This window comes from Halichoerus grypus, chromosome X, assembly GCF_964656455.1.
Source record: "Halichoerus grypus chromosome X, mHalGry1.hap1.1, whole genome shotgun sequence".
NCBI lineage: Eukaryota > Metazoa > Chordata > Mammalia > Carnivora > Phocidae > Halichoerus > Halichoerus grypus.
The window spans coordinates 54,995,164-55,018,270 of NC_135727.1; the positions used below are offsets into that span (position 1 = coordinate 54,995,164).

Below are 23,107 nucleotides of genomic sequence, written 5' to 3' on the forward strand. Positions count from 1 at the left end.
CTCCCTCTCCCACTCCCCTTGCTTGTGTTCCCTCTCTCGCTGTGTCTCTCTCTGTCAAATAAATAAATACAAACTTTAAAAAAAAAAGTTGCTTTGTTGGTTAAAATAATTCATTTTACAAATGACTACAGATACCTATTGAGGATAACATCTACATTAACTTCATTCTCAAGTATCTTTATGCTATTTGTGGTTTTTTTTTTTTTTTGGACAGATTATATAAAATATTATGTTTCCTTCCATATTGGGTGAAAACACAAATTATTTCTTTCAATAATGGTTTTTCCTTAACACTTTTATTCTGTTCTAAATATACTTCATTTGGTAAAACCTTTAAATTTTCATTTCTTTTCCCTTGCAGTTCTGAGTTAGTAAATGTTGAAGTCATATTGGCGATTATCTCTACTCCTATAACTGGTTTAAGTACTGTAATTACTTTGACCAGACAACTGCGATAATCCTCGCTTTCCCCAAACACACAAACACATATAATCAAACACACCCACACACCCATACATGCAGCCACATGCATGTGTGTACAAACAAGCTTATTTGGCCTAAATGATCCAATAGATATTTGGTGTAATTTGGAAGCCAACATAGAAGAAAGTTTAAAATCAAGGTAAAGCTATGAATTCTGGGTTGGCAGATGATAATTTCATTTGAGTCTCTCCCTTCTTTCTGGATATTATCCTCCATTTCTAACAATAGAAAACCAACAATCAGAAGAGAAACAGGATGTGTGTTTTCAATAACTCAATTAACAAATAAGTACTGCACGCCTTCTATGATCTCAGCTCTATGGTAGAGGTAGCTCCTTGAGACAAGCAGATAGGTAAGAGAAGGCCATATTTGAAGAAAGTGAGTTTTTCTAGCATGAAATAGTTAAACTTGCCGACATAAAGCACAGAGTGGGGTGTTCTCATGGCCCTAGGAGAGTGATGAGGCATGGAAATTACTCCAGAGATCTTTAATGAGGGTTTGAAAATGAAATTTTCCAGCCTAATGGAGAACTGTACATATGCAGGTTTTAGGATGGTAATCACTTGTTCAAAAGCTATGAATGACTTTAAGGATACATAAGCAAATTGCCAAAATAGTTTTTAAAAAGCTTTAGAAAGTTAAACCTTGATTAGCAATAGTTGAGAGTGCTTGTTTTAACTACAGTCTCACCAACATTGACTTATTTTTTCAGTATTACTAATTTGAGAAGTGAAAATGGTATCTCAGTAAATTTGCATTTCTTAATAGTTACCTTGGCTATTGTCATATGTTTGCTATACAATTATTATTTGCCTCTTTTTCTTTCAAGTTGTCTGTATATTTCCCCCACAAACTTTTGCCCATGTGCTCTTATATTGATTTGTGCAATTTCTTTATACAAAATTAAAAATTGTAACCATTGATCTGGCATAATTGGTATGAATATTTACCTGTTTCTAGTTGCCTTTCAATTTTCATCTGGTTAAGAGAAATATAAGAATAAAATATTAATCTAGACAAACTTATTGAGCTTTAATTTTTTATTTATTCCATTTTAAGAATTTTTATTTTTTTTTTTAATACTTTTTTTTTTAAGATTTTATTTATTTATTTGACAGAGAGAGACACAGCGAGAGAGGGAACACAAGCAGGGGGAGTGGGAGAGGGAGAAGCAGGCTTCCCGCCGAGCAGGGAGCCCGATGTGGGACTCGATCCCAGGACCCCGGGATCATGACCTGAGCCGAAGGCAGACGCTTAACGACTGAGCCACCCAGGCGCCCCATTTTAAGAATTTTTAAAGTTTATCAATTTTATCCATTATAAAACCATATCTATTAATTAAATAAAATTTGTAATATCCAAAAAATAGAAAAGTAAAAAAATACATATTGTTTCTAATTTCAGACAGCCTCATATGCACTATAAATATTTTGTTGAATTTCTTTTCATTGCTTTTTTGTTCTCTGTGGAAAGGTTTTCATGTTGCTGTTGCTTGATTATTAGCAAAATTCATTCTGCCATATTCTATGATATAATCATCACTCTTTCATGTTACATTCTATTAAGTCATGCAGTTCATTTGTTAAACAGATTTTATTTACTATCATTACATATCAGTCACTCTTTTAGGCACTGGAATACAGTTTAGTGGTAGTGGGGTAAGGAACAACAATGGAAATAAGCATAAAATATATCACATGTTTTTACATGCTGTGAAGAAAAATCAAGTAGGTTAAGTCAGAGGAATAAAGAGTTCAGGAAGGGAGCAGGGTTTGCAATTATATACAAAGGTGTGAGAAAAAGCCTTTCTTTTTTAAAAAAATATTTTATTTATTTATTTGACACAGAGAGACACAGCGTGAGAGGGAACACAAGCAGGGGGAGTGGGAGAGGGAGAAGCAGGCTTCCTGCAGAGCAGGGAGCCCAATGCAGGGCTCAATCCCAGGACCCTGGGATCATGACCTGAGCCGAAGGCAGACGCTTAACGACTGAGCCACCCAGGCACCCCCAAAAAAGCCTTTCTTATTTGGTATTATATTAGTTGAGACCAAGTAAATTGATAGAATGAGCCATGCAAATATCTGGATACAGAGAACTCCAGGTGAAGGGACACAGCAGGAACAAAAGAACTGACATAGGAATGAGCTTGCTATCTGAGAATACTGAAGCAACAACGTGGTGGTAGTGATGTGAGTGAGGGGAAGAAGAGTAAGATATTTAATCAGCAAGGTAAGGTCTTGGTAAGGAGTTTGAACTTCACAGTGTGAGCAGGACCACCAATGGACATTGAAAGCAGGGAAGTTACCTAATCCAACTTATATTTATAAGGAATCACTCAATCAGTTTTGTGAATAAAGTGTAGTAAGAAAAGAGTGAGAGCAGGAAGATCTGTTAGGAGACTGATGAAATAATCTAGGTAAGGGATGATGGTGGTTCAGACTAAGCTATTGGCAATAAAAAGTGATAATAAGTCATAAGATTTTGAGTATACTTTCAAGACTTAGACATCATAATTTCCTGACAGACTGGATATGGGATGTGAGAAAAAGAAAAGAGTTAATAATTACTCCAAGGTATTTGGCCCCCAACACCAAGAAAGGAGCTGCCATTTACTGAGATGAAGAAGATACAGGAAGAGTAGACTTAGAGGGTAAGGACATTAAGAGTTTAGTTATTAAAAAAATCTTTGTAATAATATTTTAAATAGTTTTCTTTATTAAAGACATTCTACATTTTAGTTTTAACTATTTAGAAAATATAAATAAGGAAAAAGAAAAAAAAACACAAAAATCACCTATAATTTTATAACCAAAGAAAATTACTCAATCTCTCGATGTAAGTGTAGTCTTTACACACACACACAAATATAAACATGTTATGTATATAACATTTTTCTTACTAAAATGAGATACTTTTCATGAGCTGATCATTTCAGATACTCAACATCTAGCATTGGTTTAGATTTTTTTTTTCCTAATGAGCCACTTGTACTATGTTCTAGCACATATATGGTTTGACTATTATCATTATTGTTTTACTTGACTTTTTTTTTTTTTTTTTTTTTTTAAGATTTTATTTATTTGACAGAGAGAGAGACACAGCGAGAAAGGGAACACAAGCAGGGGGAATGGGAGAGGGAGAAGCAGGCTTCCCGCGGAGCAGGGAGCCCGATGTGGGGCTCGATCCCAGGACCCTGGGATCATGACCTGAGCCGAAGGCAGACGCTTAACGACTGAGCCACCCAGGCGCCCCTGTTTTACTTGACTTAATTTGTAACTTATTTTACTGAATTATATCAGTTAATAAGTTTTTTATATTATTATTATTACTTATTCTAAGTAGCTAACCTTGGGAAATACTTTATAGGCCAATGTATCTATGCCAGTGATTCTAAATCAGGGGTTGAAAAACTATAACTTGCAAGCCAAATCTGGGCAGCCACTTTTTTTCATATGGCCTGCAAGCTAAAAAAGGCTTTTGATAGATGAAGACATTTACAATTGATTTGATGATTGAAAAAAACAACTTTGAACCTTAATTAAGCTAAATGTAATCTCCCAAATTATTTTCATTAGAATTTTATTACCAAAGAATACTCTTTTATCATTGTCATCATTATATTTTGAATTGTGCCAATTTTAAAATGTGTGGAAATTTGTTGTTGTTTTTTTTTTTTTTTATATAAGTATCCACATAATATCTTTGATGTTACTTCTTTTTGTCCCCCCAAAGGCTAAAATAATTACTATCTGGCCTTAACAGAAAAAATGTTTGCTGACTCCTGTTCTAGATCTTCCTAAGTGCATAAAAATTACTCAGAGGCTATGAGAAAAATGTAGATTTTTGTTGTTCACCCTACCTTCACCACTCCTACATCAATTTTGATTCAGTAAGCCAAGGATGAGTATTAGGAATCTCAATTTTAACAGACACCCTAGGTAATTCTGATACACTCTGAACTAAATAAAAAACAAACAAACAAACAAAAAAACAGAATGCCAACTTGCATTGTGCAAATTTTAGTACTGCCTTTGAGCTACATTTGGGCCTGTACTTCACCACTGGCATGCTGGTAAATACCAGTTCATTGTAAAGATCTCATTGGAATGAATTGCCACAGAGACCACACTTGTCTATGATTCTTTCCACCTGTCACCATTTGTGCAGTCATCATCCATTGGAACACAGCACTGTTGGGGAACCAAAACATTGTTTTTGGTCTAGGAGGTCTGTAACTCTTAATTTGAACCTCTATGATAGGGATAGATAGATGCATCATTATTCTTGGGTTCCATACATCAGTTCTTATCTCCTTTTTTATTCCCTCTTTATTATTTTATGTATATATGTATGTATGCACATATCCATCCATCCAATCTCCCTTTAAAAGATTAAAAAAATAAAAAAAAAATAAATACAGGATTTTAATTTTGCTAGAATTAGTACCACCTCCCACCCCAATTACCATGCAAACCTTGAATTTTTGATAGAAATGATATACTGTTTATGTCATAGTCAATTTAGAAATCTACCAATGCACCTGGGACAGACAAAATGTTGTGACATTTGAGTACAAACAACAAAACATAAGGAGCTTTAAAAATTCAAAACATTACAGTACATTCTAGAGTCATTGTTGTTAGAATTTATTGCTGAAATACCTTAATAAGAATTCTGAGAAGTCCTGGGACGCCTGGGTGGCTCAGTCAGATAAGTTTCTGCCTTCAGCTCAGGTCATAATCCTGGGGTCCTGGGATGGAAGCCTGCACCGGGCTCCTTGCTCAGCGGGGAGCCTGCTTCTCTCTCGGCCTGCTGCTCCCCCTGCTTGTGCTCTCTCTCTCTCTGACGAATAAATAAATAAAATCTTAAAAAAAAAAAAATAATTCTGAGAAGTCCTGAAAGTTTTAGGTAGTACATGTGAAAATAAGAAAGGAAGAAATAATTTATCTTCAGAGACAACTTTAAGCATTAATTATGAACTCTTCTTAATGAAGTTTATACAGGTTGCCCCCAGTTCATATTTCTAAGAACCAAACCTTTCCTCTTTTCTCTACTTTCTTGACATTTTCATTGCCTTTTTTGTTTATACTAATGGTGCATCGGAGAAATATGGGTTCCTTCTCTGAGTAGATGTGAAGGATTTCCATGACTTTTTTGCCCTTCTGTGTCCAATACTCACTTCTACATATTTTTTGTGCAAGTTCTCTTTCTGGAGACAATGTATTAATTAGTATTAATTTATTTCTTGTGTTTCTTGTGTTTCAAAACATGTATCTTCAATCCATCTGAAATTATTCTATTTTAATTCAATTTCTAATACTGACTAAAATTATTTAATATAGTGTTCTTAGTTATTCAATGAGCTTTAATTTTGTTTTTTAGGGACAAATTCCATATTGTTTCAAGTAGTTAATTACATTTTCAATTTCACTCAGAAACCTGATAGATTGCCTTTGCACATTAAGCAAGATAAACAGTTCTACCAGACAATATTCTAAAAATATATGATCCCATGGGGTGCCTGGCTGGCTCATTTGGTAAAGTGTGCAACTCTTGATCTCAGGACTGTGAGTTCAAGCCCTACATTGGGAAAAAAGAAATCTGAAAAAGTAAAAATAAAAATGTATGATCCCAGTGAATTAAAACACAATTCTTATAGCCCTAAATCCTTGGCCCCAGATTAGAGATACAATTTCAAACATGCAATTACTTATATGAGAAACTCAGCTTAAATGATTTCTATAGATGAAACTTGTTGTTGAGGAAAAGTTGTGACACTGTTTTTCAGTTTATATTTCACCTTATAAATAGAATATTTGAGGAGACATATTTATCTTTGAGCATTAAAATAGATTATATATATGCATCTCTCACAACCTAAAAAATTTTTTAAAAAGTGCAAATGACCCAGTGGTCTAAGAAAATCATTCTGTCTGAAGTAAAACTATTTTTCTTTTGGAGACTAAAGTGGGAGACATACTTAGTTCATGCTTGCTTTTCAATCATCACAGTTTTTTTCATTTATATCAAAATATAATAGAAGTTTCAGAAAACTGTATCTTCCTATGTATTTTTACTCTTTGACTGAGAGGGCTTACATTATTGTGGTATATCCCCATAAAACAACTAAGGGCTACATATAGTTCATTTTAATTGCCTAAGATGCCACTTCAGAAAAGTTGGTTAGTGTCTCTTAGATCATTTCTTGTTATGCTTGGGATGTTGCTTTCACATCTCAAAATTTTTACCACATTAGCAATATATAGTTCTAGTTGTATTACCTCTTTAGTACTCAGATGCTCTGGAGCATGTATACATTATGAAAACACAATTCCAAACAGAGCCCATAGTTTTGTTGTTGGCTTAATTAGCATCATTTTGATATTTACATTTAAGAAGAATATCTTCAGCTAGATACACTCATCCATATATAAACAGTACCTGTCCTGCCATCTACTGTGGCTTAATATGCAAGTCCTGAAATTTTATTTCAACAAATTGGTACAAAATTGCATACACACACATCTACTAGAAATGTTTGAGGTAATGTTTAGACAAACTATGTAAACTAAAAATGCCTTATTAAAACGTCTGTGTTCAGCAAAGGATGGAGTTGAGATAAGGTGACGAAGATAAGAGAGTAGAGAGAAGAAGATTAGCACTGATGATTTTTTTTTAAGAAATTCACTTATAAATGAAAAGTTCCTGAGGGTTACTATTACTGTAGTAGTCAAATCAATGTTAAGCATAATCATACAGGGGAGCCTTGGGTGGCACAGTTGGTTAAGCATCTGACTCATGATCTCAGGGACATGAAATAGAGCCCCACGTGGGGGTCCATGCTCAATTCAGAGTCTGCTTGAGATTTTCTCCCTCTCCCTCTGCCCCTCTCACTTGTGCTCTGTCTCTCTCTCTCTAAAATAAATTAATGAATCTTTAATAAAAAAGAAGAACCATACAAACTAAATGAAAACTATTCATGATACTTCACCTTAAAGTAAATATCAAGTCAGGCAGACATTTACTGCCTTTACTCTTAAATGCTTATAACATTCAAATTACTTTTTATTTATCTATGTCCCTTTTTATTTTTTTTCCATCTGATTTCATTTATATGTGTATTCTACAAAACAAAACAAACAAACTCTTAAATATAGAGAACAAACTGGTGGTTGCCAGAGGGGAGGGGATTAGGGGATGGGTGAAATAGAGGAAGGGGATTAAGAGATCCAACCTTTCAGTTATAAAATAAATAAGTCCTGGAGATAAAAAGTACAGCATAGAAAATACAGTCAGTAACATTGCAGTAACTTTGTATGGTGTATCTATGTCCCTTTTTAAATTATCCTTTGTTTAATTCATAAATCCCATATATTTAAAAAAATTCTTTAATGAATAGAGAAAAACATATTCTTCCTCTTGACTTTCATAACTTTGTCACCATTCCTACCATATTGTAAAAAATCTTCCCTTCATCACAAAAAGTATGATATTTACTCCTTTATTTAAGGAAATTAACATATAATAAGTTTCTCTGCCATAAAATAAATTAGACATATATTTTGTGTTTCCTAAAGCACTGGAAAAGAAAAGCTTGCAAATTCTTCTCTATGTTTGTTCTACTCAGGTATGTAGTCTGTCCAAAATCCTCAGAAAGGTGATTTAAAACACAGGAAACAATAGATGTTGGCAAGAATGTGGAGAAAGGGGAACCCTCTTACACTGTTGGTGGGAATTCAAACTGGTGCAGGCACTCCAGAAAACAGTATGAAGTTTCCTCAGAAAGTTAAAAATAGAACTACCCTATGATCCAGCAATTGCACTACTAGGTATTTACCCAGGGATACAAAAATACTGATTCAAAAGAACACATGCACCAACTGTTTATAGCAGCATTATCAACAATAGCCAAATTATGGAAAGAGCCCAAATGTCCATCAGGTGATGAATGGATAAAGACGTGTTATATATGTACAATGGAATATTACTCAGCCATAAAAAAGAATAAAATCTTGCCATTTGCAATGACGTGGAGGAAGTATTATGCTAAGTGAAATAAGTCAGTCAGAGAAAGACAACCATATGATTTCACTAATATGTGGGATTTAAGAAACAAAACAGATGAAGATAAGAGGGAAAAAAAAGAAGCAAACCATACAACAGACTTTTAAATATAGAGAAAAAACTGAGGGTTGTTGGAGGGGAGGTGAGCAGGGGCATGGGTTAAAAGGGTGTTGAGTATTAAGGAAGGCGCTTGTTGTGATGAGCACTGGGTGTTATATGTAAGTGATGAATCACTAAATTCCCCTGGAAACTAATATTGCACTATTTGTTAACTAACTGGAATTCAAATAAAAACTTGAAACAGGGATACCTGGGTGGCTCAGTCAGTTAAGCATCTGCCTTCTGCTCAGGTCATGATCCTGGAATCCCGGGACTGAGCCCCATATCAGGCTCCCCACTCAGCGGGGAGTCTACTTCTCCCTCTGCCCTTCACCCTGCTCATGCTCTCTCTCTCGTTCTCACAGTCCCTCATAAACAAACAAACAAATAAATAAATAAACTTTTAAAAAAAAACCTTGAAACAACAAAAAAATAGTTGTTTACACCCAAAGAAAGTGAAAATGCTAATTCCAAAAGATAAATGCACCCTACGTTTATTGCAGCATTATTTACAATAGCCAAGATATGGAAGCAACCCAGGTGTCCATCCATAGATGAATGGATAAAGAAGATGTGGTATATATACACAATGGAATATTACTCAGCTGTAAAAAGAATGAGACCTTGCCATCTGCAACAACGTGCATGGACCTACAGAGTATTATACTAATTAAATCAAAGACAAATACCATATGATTTCACTTATATGTGGAATCTATAAAACAAATGAATAAACAAATAAATAAATAGATTGTTAAATACAGAGAACAAATGGGTGGTTGCCAGAGGGGAGGTGGATAAAATAGATGAAGGGGATTAAAAGGTACAAACTTCCAGTTATAAAGTAAGTCCTGGAGATGAAGTGTACAGCATAGGGAATGTAGTCAATAATTTTGTAATAATATTGTTCAGTGACAGATGGTAACTACACTTACCATGGTGAGCACTGAGTAATGTATAGAATTGTTGAGTCAATATGTTGTGCACCTGAAACTAATATAATTAGTATGTCAATTTTGCTTAAAAAAGGAGTTGTGTGCCATCCTGTGTAAATTTGCTTAAAATTATTTTTTAAATGTTCCTAAATATTGATTTAAAAAGTCATTGATTTCCCAAAAGTATAATTTACCCTTTTGGAAGTTTTAAACCAATCTCCAAACTTGTAAAATTATTTATTCTACATTACAGAAGGCTTATTTTTTATGCAAAAGATGCCAACATCTGGTATTTCCCTTACTAGTTCTAAAACAAAGAAATTAATTTACTCTGATAACTGAGACAGTCATGACATATATCATCATTCATCTCTTCTCTTGCATGTCTTTCTAAAGAACTTAATATTTTCTTAATTAAATAAAATACAAAGGCTCCAAACTTTTGTTGAGAAATTTAATGTGAACATTAATCATTTTTGGTTGCCAAACGGGAAATCTTTTAAAATTGACTTTGACTTTTGAGGGTGAAAGTACTTGGAGTTAGTTTTTTTTTTTTTTTTAAGTTTCATAGTAATTATATCCTCAGTATTTGTACATTGAGTTAGGTCTTTCTCAGATTTCCAGTGGTAGCTAGATTATCTAACTACTGACCATGATCCTTTGGAGCCAAGTGAGATACATTAACTTTCTTGAGGCTCCAAGAAACCATTTGCTAGGTCATACTTTATGGGAAGTAATGCCCTAAAACATGTAAGAAACAATTTCACATGCATAAGCATTAGTCTTTCAGGGGTTATTGCAATCATTTGATTTAATGTAGGAGCAGGACCTTGTGGAATAGTCTTGGTCTTGAAGCAACATCCCATTAATTTATTTAAAAAATGTTTCTATACAAATAGACTTTCATTTGAGTTTGCCAATTCTTAGAAGCTTTGTCTAAGATAAACTCATCAATCAATTGTTGAACAATAATGAAAAGGAAAGCATGAGAAGTATAAAAGTATTGATAACACCTTAATGGTATAAGCACTAGTCTGTCACCAGTAACACTACGTTAGAAGCAGCAATCTATGTAACCAATCAGTTCTCAATTATTTCTTCATGGGATGAAATTTAATAAAAATGGCTTATTCTGTAATTCATTTCTCTTGTGAAATTCTGAGAAGAGAATTGAAAAGCAAACAAATGGAGGGATAATTCAACAACTAATCATGGAATGCTAACTAAACTCTGGGTATTACTGTAGGTGCTGGGAACACATGTATCATCTATATTCAGTCATTTTTTGATACATTTCTAACTAGTCCCTTAAATTAGGCCATTTATAGGTAAGATGGTATTCACACCATTCCTAAATATTCCCTTAAAGACACAGTATTCTTAGTTATTTTTCCCCTGTGCTGAAAATATCTTACACATGTAACATTTTATTTTTTCCCCTTAACCATAGATACAACCAGAAAGGCACCAGTATGTATGACATTTTCTGTACAGAAAAGTCGCACCAAAATAACCTTTAATATGATGGTTTACAATCACAAAGCAACATTCTTTTTTTTTTTTTTTTAAGATTTATTTATTTTAGAGAGAGAGAAAGAGAGTGGAGGGGACGGGCAGAAGGAGAGGGAGAGAGAAACTTAGGCACTGAGCGCAGAGCCCAAGGCAGGGCTCTATCCCAGGATCCTGAGATCAGGACCTGAGCTGAAACCAAGAGTCGGACACTCAACCTACTGCGCCACTCAGGCACCCCACAAAGCAATGTTCTTAATTTTCTTCTCCCTGGGTACATTTGAAGTTTGTACAGTGACTTTTTTGAAAAGCTAAAAACAAAACAAAACAAAACAAAACAAAACAAAACAAAAAACTTGTGTTGAACAGTCCATTCTTAAGTTTACCATGACAATTGATAGTATTGTTTTACTAATCTTTACTAATTATCTTGTGCTAGGAAATGTTTTTAATGCCTTTTCACCAATTTAAGCTGTTCAGTTGTTTTGCTCCCCCTTCGAAGCCTTAATTATTAGTCTATTAAATGTAGTTAAAAATGAAAAGTACAAGATTGGAAAACTACCGAGGTGTTTGTGTTCAAATAGAGATTATCTTTCCTTTATCTTTTCCCCCTTTTTACCAACTAAATTTAGAGTTTTTGACTACTAACGTATGTTTTAACTGTCCTTGGACATATTTTAATTAGTCCTTTATTTATACTGTCTGACTTCTTGAAAATAGTAATTATTTACTATTATTTACTATTATTAAAATACTTGAATAATTTCCCAAAATGTATTAAATGCTTATACTTGAAGATTTTTACCTACTAGAAATCTTTCATGATTTATACTGAATCAAAGCATTCGTCAAAGTTTTAAGTTAACACTAACACTTCAATATTATAAATTTAAATAAAAACTGGTAATGGGTAAAAAGGAGTAGAGAGTACGTATGGTAAATAATTACCAAAGTAACTATTTTAAATTTATTTGTTTGCATTGTTTTCATATATTTTAATGATCACAAGGGTATAAAGCAAGTGGGCTCAGAAAATATGAAAAATTATATCCCATTAGTTTTTAGTTTTACTTTTGTCAATTTGAGTAAAGAATATATCTTGAATGTTTTTTTTCAGAATTTTGATACATATATCAATATAATGTGCATTTTAATTTTTCTAGCAGACTTAAGCTTTTATATGCTATAGATAGTTTTTCTCAAGCTCATATAACTCATACTGTTTTAAGCAAGGAAGTTAATCACAACATTGTTTATAGATGTAGAAAACATTGAAAAACATAAATCTTATTCAATAATGTGCTACTTAATTTATAGTACATCCATATAATGGAATACTGTGCAGTCACTAAAATGATGATACAGATCGATATTTATTGACATAAAAAGATTATGTTTTAGTTTACAATTTAACAAAACACAGTACATATAGTATGTTTTCTGTTTTTTGTAAAATATTGTGTGTATACATAGGAGAAAAGGCATGGAAGTATATGTATGCATTGAAAACACTAATAGTGGTTATCTCTGTCCTGTGGAAATTTTACTTCTTTATAAATGTCTGCATTGTGTACATTTTTTAAATGAGCATGTATTATGTATATGATCAACAAAAACAGTGATTTCCATTTGAAAATACTTGATAATGAATATAAATGTAATTTGTAGATAAACAGTTACACAGAAACGATTTTTCCCATTATTTTATGGGCACATAGCTAACAAAAGTGTTAACAAAATTATATATTTATATTGCATTATGTATGTAACCTAAGATTTCTATATAACATAATAAAAGCCAATTAAGAATAGAGACAAAACATTTTCTTATGGTTGGATCTGTGATATGAGTGAATCCTATTTTTAAAAAGTAATTATTTAAGTTTTACACAAATTAAGTAATAATTTCTCTACTTCCAAAATGGATTTGAACACCCACATATTAAATGAAAGGCAATCTAAAGAAAACATAAAAGTAAGTATAATATGGATGGAAGGTAGATGGGTGGGGAAAAGAGGGGACTACAAGTAAAATATTGAAAATCTGTAATCAAGAAATTACAGGCTAAATAATGTAACTGCAATATAGAACAGAACATTTTGTCACAACTTCCAAGCAGCCAGACATAAAGAGAACCATACTGGATTAATAGCTCTCATATAATAGATGGAGGCATATGATTTAATCAAGAGAGGCAAGCTTTTCCTTACTTTTGATACATATGTGAATATTATCACAGGGATGTATTAAAAAATTTACAAGAGATAATGACAAGTTTAATATTGAAGATAGTCTTCAATGTAGTTTTTCAACATCACTGTATGGATTATTTATCCTTATATTGACACTTTATAGAGGCGGAGGTAAAATTTTAAAATTATCTATAGGTAAAGGCAATTCAGTGCACTTATTCATCTTTTTCATTATTTTAACATGACCCATCTATACTACTAAAGAATTAAAAAAAATGAGTGGCAAGAATGCTCCTTAGACGTTCTCATATATTAAATCTCTCAGATTTTTAAGGTGAAACTCATTTTAATAATGCTTAAAGTGTTAGTCTCCTAAGGTACTGATTGAGAAAACACCAATATGTTTATTTCTCTGGGCATGAAGTTAAAGAAAACTCCCGACACTTAGTCAAAGCCACTGCCAACTCTGTGGTATGCCCACAATATATTAGAAAAGGGAAAAAAAAAAGTATAAATAAAGAAACTCACATCTCTTTAAAATAACATTCACTTTAAATAATAAGGTAAAATTATGCACAAATGTTAAGTGGATCACATACATTTTCGCCTGCTCTACTGATTTCTCAAAAAGAAAGTCAGAAGTTTTATGTGTGATAGATTCAGAAATAATGTCCATCTTGAGAATATTTTCACAGAAGCAATTACATTAGTATTATAACTGGAATAAGGAAGGAACCTATGTTCAACCAATTACCTTACCTGGACTGGTTTAGGAAAAAAAACAGTATGTGGAGGGATGAATTTTATTCTACATATTTCTAAGGATATTTTATCAAAAAATAGTACAAAATGACAGTTTTACAATTAGAAATTATGTTCTTCACTAAAATGAACAAGGTTTTCTAGTTTTACTTTTTTTTTTTTTTTCAAAAGAAAATATTCACTTAAAAAAAAATAACCTGGAATAAAATAACCTCTTATCACAAAGTAGCCCAAACTAAGTAGGCACCAGCTTAAGGCTGAAACAAATTGAGCATTCTTATTCTCACCACCTGCGCCTGGCCTGGCCCAGGGTAACATGCAGGGGCTTGGAGCCCACTGTGCGACCATTCATCTCATCCACTGCTTTGGTAGCATCTTCAAAAGAGGAGAAGCAGACAACACCAAACCCTTTGCCTTGCCCTACTTCCACCATCACTTTGGCCCGGCTAATTGATCCAAAGGAAGAAAATTCCTCCTTCAGTTTTTCATCATCGATGGTCTCATCCAGGTTCTTAATATAGATAGGCACCCCCGGAGGCCGACTTTTTTCTTTTAATCTCAGCCGTTCAAATCTTCGTCTTAACTCAGCCAATCGTTCAATTTTCTTCTGTGCTCGCCCTACATATAGAACTTTCCCATTGATGGATTTTCCATGCAGGTCTAATACAGCTTTTTGGGCAGCCTCGTGTGTCTCATACCTCACAAATCCAAAGCCCTTAGATTTCCCACTGGCATCTCTTATTACCTTAACACTCTCAGTTGGCCCATATCCACTAAAGATTTCCTTCAGGTTTTCGTCATCCATGTCATCTCCAAAGTTTTTAACAAAAACATTGGTGAAAGTTGCTCTATCCCTGGTTCTGACTTCAGCTGCCCGCTCTTCTGGGAATTTGAATCTGCCAACATACACCTGGCGGTTATTAAGCCGCACTCCATTCATGTGCCAGATGGCTCTGTTGGCAGCAGCCAGGCTGTCAAAGTGCACATAGGCATAACCCTTAGAGCCATTGTCATCACATACGACTTTGCATGAGAGAATGTTCCCAAAAGCAGAAAATAAATAGAAAAGGGCCCTATTGTCTATGGATTTATCCAGGTTTTTGATGAATATATTTCCAACTCCAGACTTTCTTAAGCGGTCATCTGGCTGAGACCACATGAGGCGGAAAGGTTTGCCATTAATCAAATCAAAATTCATGGTATTCAGGGCCCACTCAGCATCTGCAGGAAAGCGAAAGTTAACATAGCCATAGCCCAGGGGGCTGCGGGTGACAGGGTCACGGCAGATTCGGGTGAAGCGCAGAGGGCCAGCAGGCCTGAACTTTTTATAAAGCATGTCCTCCGTGACATCTGGGTCCAAGTCACCCACGTACAGGGCAGCCTTTAGGTACTTCTTTTTCTTGCCAGCAGGATTAGGCTCTCCACTCCCCATCTTTCTGAGTACAGGGAGGTGGCTCTCTTGGGAGAGAAAAGAAGGCTGATTTCTCTAAGCTATGGGCCAAGCAGCTGTTCACAAACAGAAGAAAGCCAAGGAGAAGGAAGCTAAAAGCAGACTCAGAATCACTGTTGAGGCTGAGAAAATGAAGTTCAGAAACAGCTGGTCAGCAGGTTCAGAACAAACACATCAGACAAAAATGCATCCCAATAACGAATCTGTTCTAAGGGGACTTATAATTTCCACCCATTAAGATTTAAAATCTGTTTCAAAAGCCAGTAGTAAGAAAGAAATTTCCTGTTCCCCATTTAATTGTTAAGAAATCATCAGGCAGCTGGCTGTCACCCCACATCCAGCATTGCAGACAGAGGCCTCGAGACCTGTTTTCTGCATAAACATAGGCCTAGAGCTCCTGTTGGCTTAAAATTTCTATTTACATGGGCAGGGGCCAAACGTGTATTCCTCCGCCGGCTGCCTGGCCGGTCTCAGGCGGGCTCTCAGCTAACTAAGGCCGCTAAACACACTCAGCGTCAGCAAAAGGGCAGACTAAACACTTGGTGCGCTGGGGCCGGAAGGCAGGCTGCAGACGGCGGATCAGATCGCACAGAAAGACAGACAGACAGACACACGCGCTGGAGACGGGAGACCGCCCAGATACCCCAGATGCCCACCGGGTACGGACCGAGTGACGCGCGGTAATTTCGGCAGTCTGAGACTCGCGGCAGGTCCGGAGGGACTGACTGGCAGACACGCACTGGGTCAGCTCAGGCGGGAGGCGGTTCCGGACAGATGCGGGGCGGAGTCAGAGGAGAAGGGCAGATGCGCAGCGGGCGGGCAGAGCAGGGACCATGGACGTGGATTGCTCTCCGCAGGACAGACCGACCCAAGGACGAAAACCATTTAGCTGTGGTAGGGCGGGCGGGGCGTGAGGAAACCCGGAACCCTGCTAAGTAACTTCCCGCTTCCTCTGTGCCAAGATTAAAAAAAAAAAAAAAAAAAAAAAAAAAAAAAAAAAAGCTTTTTCAATATTTTTCTTTATTTTAAGATTTTATGTTTTTATTTATTATCTTAAAATATTAATTTTAGGCTGCTGATCCCAAAATCAAAGCAGGAGGTGATCACCTAGGCAGAAGGAACTCTCATACTTTTTTTTAATAAAAAAATAATTCCCAATACTATTTCTGCTTAGGAAATAAGATAAAGGGTTGCATACTTTCCTGAGTTAATTGGAAAGTCAGAATTGACAGCTATACTGGATTCCCATTACAGTGCTAAATGATCACAGGGTCAAATAAAACACAGGGCCATGTTGTGTTTGGCCTTTATCCTTACTCCATTAAACTCCAGCATAATGATCACATTATCCCCAGGTAGTAGGCAGAATTCTTTTCACTGCTCCAGTAATACTAAGATTTTAATGACTGGAGAACCATAAAATGGCTTTTTATGATACCTTGTGTCACAAAACGTTGAAAATGTGCTGTCTCCATAATCACATATTACAAAATCTTACCGAAAGAGATAAAAGCTGCAGAATCAATACAAAATGTATGATTAACGTTCATAGATGAAATAAACATGTAAAAATATAGGCACTTTATGCATTAATTACTGATTATTTTTTAAGTTTTTATTTAAATTCCAGTTGGTTAACATACAGTGTAATATTAGGTTCAGGTGTACAATATAGTGAGTGATTCAACACTTCCATACAGCACCTGGTGCTCATCACAAGTGCACTCTTTAATCCCCATCACCAATTTAACCCATCCCCCACTCACCTCCCCTCTGGTAATCATCAGTTTGTTCTCTATGGTTAAGAATCTGTTTCTTGGTTTGCCTCCCATTCTTTTTCTTTTCCCCTTTGCTCATTTGTTTTGTTTCTTAAATTCCACATATGAGTGAAATCATATGGTATTTGTCTTTTTCTGACTGACTTATTTCCCTTAGCATAATATTCTCTGGCACCATCCATGTCTTTGCAAATAGCAAGATTTCATTCTTTCTTATGGCGGAGTTATAGTCCATTGTATATATACAATCTTGTATACTATATATAATATTCATATATATACATACCACCTCTTCTTTATCCATTCATCAGTTGATGGACACTTGGGTTATTTCCATAATTTGGCTATTGTAGATAACGCTGCTATAAACTTCCAGGTGCATGTATCCATTTGAATCACTATTTTTATATTCTTTGGGTAGATACCTAGTAGTACAATTGCTGAATCATAGGGTAGTTCTATATTTAACTTTTTGAGGATCCTGCATACTGTTTTCCAGAGTTTCTGCACCAGTGTGCATTTCCACCAACAGTGCAAGAGGGTTCCTCTTTCTGCACATTTTCACCAACACCTGTTGTTTCCTGTATTGTTGCTTTTAGCCATTCTGACAAGTGTGAGTTCATATCGCAATGTAGTTTTGACTTGTATTTCCCTGATGATCAAGGATGTGAGCATTTTCTCATGTGTCTGTTGGCCATCTGTATGTCATCTTTGGAAAAGTTTCTATTCATGTCTTCTGCCCATTTTTAGATTTGATTATTCATTTTTGGGGTGTTGAGTTGTACAAGTTCTTTATATATTTTAGATACTAACCCTTTATCAGATATGTCATTTGCAAATATCTTCTCACATTCCGAAGGTTGCCTTTTAGTTTTGTTGATTGTTTCATTCACTGTACAGAATCTTTTTATCTTGATGAAGTCCCAATTGCTTATTTTTGCTTTATTTCCTTTGTTTCAGGAGACATATCTAAAATGAATTTGCTATGGCCTATGTCAAAGAGGTTACTGCCTGTGTTCTCCTTCAGGATTTTTATGATTTCAGGTTTCACATTTAAGTCTTTGATCCATTTTGAATTTATTTTTGTGTATGGTGTAAGAAAATGGTCCAATTTCATTTTTTGCATGTTGCTGTCCAGTTTTCCCTCTGTTATTTGTTGAAGAGACTGCCTTTTTTCTATTGGATATTCTTTCCTGCTTTGCTGAAGATTAATTGACCATATAGTTGTGGGTTCATTTCTGGGTTTTCTATTATGTTCCATTGATCTGTGTGTCTATTTTTGTGCCAGTACCATATTGTTTTGATCACTATAGCTTTGTAATGTAACTTGAAGTCCAGAATTGTGATGTCTCCAGACTTGCTTTTCTTTTTCAAGATTGCTTTGGCTATTTGGGGTCTTTTGTGGTTCCATACAAATTTGGGGATTGCTTATACTAGCACTATGAAAAATGCTGATGGTATTTTGATAGGGATTTCATTAAATGTGAACATTGCTTTGGATATTATAGACATTTTAACAATATTTGTTCTTCCAATCCATGAGCATGGAATGTCTTTAATTATGAATTTCAACATGAGTTTTCAACTTTAAACCATGGCAAGAAACAATGTTATAAGCTTAGACTCAACTCAGGTTTCCCACTATATCTCTCTCCTTAAAGTTTGTGAGAAATTGTTTTGGAAAGGAGTGTTTCCCTCTCTTTGGAAAATCATCAATGTCTATAACACACAGCTCCTCATCTAGTCCCTTCCACAACCCCTCCCCTCTAAAAGAAAATCCAAACAAAACTTATATCAATACTATTATGCTGGAAAAGATCCTGGCAATAACAAAGAATGCAAGTGAAGGACATCACCCCAAAGGATGTTGTTTTAAGAAGAAATTATTATAATAACAGGCTAAATTCATGTGGTGCTTCATTTTTTACATCTTACATTTTCTATTAGACTGTGTAGCTGACTAAAGATAACAATTTACCCTCATTATTTACTCAAATATTTAGTAATTTTCTTTATTGAGCTCTTGTGCTTGCTTTATAGGATTCTTGCTTAGGTAGGACATGGAGACCATGTGAGAAAAGGCAAATACAAACAAAAAATATAATAGAGATAGACTAATAAAAACTAGTATTACAGTATAACCACAGTGACCAACATGTAGAAACACTTGTGAACACCTGCTTAGCTTATTGTATTTTGAAAAAAAAAAATAAACACCTTTCCTCGTGACTTTAGTTAACAATGGGCTAGAATTTTGGACTGTTTTTATTTTTCTTATTTAAAAATATTATTTTACTGCAAATATTATATTAAAATAACACAAATCCAAGCGAATTCCCACAATATTATCACTGAGTCAAATCAATATTTTATTTTTATGTAATCATCTAAATGTTTTCCATATTCCAATTCATTTGTGCATATTTTCTCTAAGATTATAGATATGTTTGGGTTGTTAAAAATAATTATTTTCAAGATAAACTCCTTTCTACACTTATTTGCTATTTTGGGGTCATTAAAGTATAGACATTCTAAACTATAGTGAACTTTTTATTGGGTCAAAAATCAGAAATCTAGAACTGCTTTGAAATGAGTGAATTTTAGTAGTGTTCCCTCTGCTAAGTGGAAGTTTATGGGGAAAAAAAAAAAGTTTTTACCTGTAATTTGTTTAATCCTTTTAAAGTTTAAATTGAAAAGAATCTATAAAACAAAAATTAGATATAGAACATTTCTCTGTCATTATTATTATATATTAAAGGGAAGTTTATAGCCTATTATAAATATGATTCATATATGAAATCCATTAAAAATCCCCACCCAGATTCCTAAGGCAATTGGTTGAAGCACATCTGAGTCTTTCCAAATTTGAGAAATGTTTTGCATGAGAAAAGAATCCTGAACAACTGGCATTCTAAGTGTATCTCATCACATGTTGTTATTTACAGTTAATAGCAAAGTGTCAGCATGCGTGGAAGAAAAGGAAAGTTGGGAATTTATTTTTCAGCTTTGTCTTAACAGGCACTTGATTCTGTGTTTCCAGTTAAAAGTATCAGCAGTACATATTGCTGAGACTTCACGATGAAACTAAATTTGCTGCTTTCTTGAGTGAAATCTGGGATGACTGAAAAAAATATTATAAAGTTAAAACTTCATTACCTAGTACTTGACTCATATTTTTTTAGATACAGGAAAATTTCAAGAAAACAGTTTGACGTTGAGAATGTGATACGAACAGGCATTTTTATAGTAGGTTTTGGAGCCAATAGTGATTCTTCTTTTCTATTTCCAAAAATTTTATCCTGATAATCCTGAAGGACATTGATAAGATTATCAAAGAATTATTAATTTGTGTTTATTAGAATATACTTACTAAAGTGAGAAAGTGGCCCAAACTAGAAAAGTTTCAAAAGAGTTTACAATGGAACAGAATTAATTACTCAGCGTTGGTGGTATAGTGGTGAGCATAGCTGCCTTCCAGAATTAATTACTCAGCCATCAAAAATAATGAAATTTTGCCATTTACAATGATGTGGATGGAGCTAGAATGTATTATGCTAAGCAAAATAAGTCAGATAAAGACAAATACCATGTGATTTCACTCATATGTGGAACTTAAGAAACAAAGCAGATGAACATATGGGAGGGGAGGAAAGACAGAGTTTAACAAACCGTAAAAAACTCTTAAAGATAGAGAACAAATTCAGGGTTGATGAAGGGAAGTAGGTGGGGGAATGGGCTAGATGGATAATGGGTATTGAGGGCACTTGTTATGATGAGCACTGGGTGTTGTATTTAAGTGATGAATCACTGAATTCTACTCCTGAAACTAGTATTGCACTGCATGTTAACTAACTAGAATTTAAATAAAAATTTGAAAAAAAAAGAATGAGGCATATTTGTATGTGCTGAATAGAAAGTTTTTGAGAATATTTTATTTAATGAAAAATGCAAAGTACTGAAAAAAGAATTAATGCTAAATTGTTAATAATTCAGAATGTCTTATTCTTCAATATTTAACCAAAATTTCAGTATTTTTAAATTATAGAACTATATTTTAGATATTCAAGGCAGTAACTATAATTCATACATTTATAACCCTAGGGGATTTGTTGAAAATTAAGACAAATGTATTAGTTTAATATATTTTCTTTTTTTCATTTGTAAAATGAACTAAATCTCTGTTGAATAAAAAGTCATATCCTTTTGATTCTAGCCATTTTGAAACGTGTAAGGTAATATCTCATTGTGGTTTTGATTTGCATTTTCCTAATGGTTAGTGAAGTTGAACATCTTTTCATGTGCCTGTTGGCCATGTGTATGTCTTCTTTGGAAAAACAAAATGTCTATTCAGGACTTCTGCCCATTTTTAATGGTATTATTATTATTTTTTTAAAGATTTTATTTATTTATTTGACAGAGAGAGACACAGCGAGAGAGGGAGCACAAGCAGGGGGAGTGGGAGAGGGAGAAACAGGCTCTCCACGGAGCAGGGAGCCCGATGCGGGGCTCGATCCCAGGACCCTGGGATCATGACCTGAGCTGAAGGCAGACGCTTAACGACTGAGCCACCCAGGCGCCCTAATGGTATTATTTATATATATATATTTTGGTGTTGAGTTGTGTTTTTTATATATTTTGGATATTAACCCCTTAGCAGATAATATCATTTTCTTTTTTTTTTTTTTTTTCTACAGAGAGAGACACAGTGAGAGAGGGAACACAAGCAGGGGGAGTGGGAGAGGGAGAATCAGGCTTCCCGCGGAGCAGGGAGCCCGATACGGGGCTCGATCCCAGGACCCCGGGATCATGACCTGAGCCGAAGGCAGACGCTTAACGACTGAGCCACGCAGGCGCCCCCAGATGATATCATTTTCAAATATCTTCTTCTATTCAGTAGGTTACCCCTTTATTTTGTTAATGGTTTCCTTTGCAGTGCAAACGCTTTTTGTTTTGGTGTAGTCCCATTAGTTTATTTTTGCTTTTGTTTCCATTGCCTGAGGAGACATATATAGAAAAATATTGCTAAGGACAATGTCAAATAAATTACGGCTTATGTTTTCTTCAAGGAGTTTTATGGTTTATATGTCACATTTAGGTCTTTAATCCATTTTGAGTTTATTTTTGTGTTTGGTGTAAGAAAGAGGTCCAGTTTCATTCTTTTGCATATAGCTATCCAGTTTCACCAAAAACATTTATTAAAGAGACTATGTTTTCCCCATTGTATATTATTGCCTCTGTCAAAGATGATTTGACCATATAAGTATGGATTTATTTATGAGCCTTCTATTCTGTTCTATTGATCTATGTGTCTATTTTTGTACCAGTACCATACTGTTTAGATTATCATAGCTCTGTATTATATCTGGAAATATGGGATTGAAATAACAAGTGTTGACAAAAATATGGAGGAAAAGGAACCCTTGTGCACTGTTGATGGGAATGTAAATTGATGCTGCCCATGTGAAAACAGTACGGGGGTTCCTCAAAAAATTAAAAATGGAAATAGCATATGATCCAGTAATTCCACTCCTGGGTATTTACCCAAAGAAAAGAAAAACACTAATTCCAAAAGATATATGCACCTTATGTTTTTTGTAGTGTTATTTACAATAGCCAAGATATGGAAGGAACCCCCATGTCTATCAATAGATGAATGAATAAAGAAGTTGTGGTATGTATACACAAGGAATATTTCTTAGTCATAAAAATGAGTGAGATCTTGCCATTTGCAATAATATGAATAGACTTAGAGGATATATTGATAAGTGAAATAAATCAGGCAGAGAGAGACAAATACCATATGATTTCACCTATATGTGCAATCTGTAAAACAA

At 34.5% G+C, this 23,107-nt stretch overlaps 1 protein-coding gene and 1 long non-coding RNA gene across 2 annotated transcripts; both read right to left on the reverse strand.

Moving 5' to 3' along the window:
- Positions 1–1,432: 1,432 nt before the first annotated feature.
- LOC144380631 (uncharacterized) lies at positions 1,433–16,206 on the reverse strand. The gene is made up of 3 exons (XR_013444857.1): positions 16,159–16,206; positions 5,145–5,325; positions 1,433–1,461 (listed from the first exon to the last, which is right to left on the reverse strand). It is a non-coding gene; the product is annotated as an uncharacterized LOC144380631 (long non-coding RNA).
- PABPC5 (poly(A) binding protein cytoplasmic 5) lies at positions 14,182–16,299 on the reverse strand. Its single transcript, XM_036069933.2, has 2 exons — positions 16,163–16,299; positions 14,182–15,617 (listed from the first exon to the last, which is right to left on the reverse strand). The coding sequence occupies exon 2, from the start codon at positions 15,475–15,477 to the stop codon at positions 14,329–14,331; it is 1,149 nt and encodes a 382-aa protein (XP_035925826.1). The 5' UTR covers positions 15,478–15,617; positions 16,163–16,299; the 3' UTR covers positions 14,182–14,328.
- Positions 16,300–23,107: the final 6,808 nt, after the last annotated feature.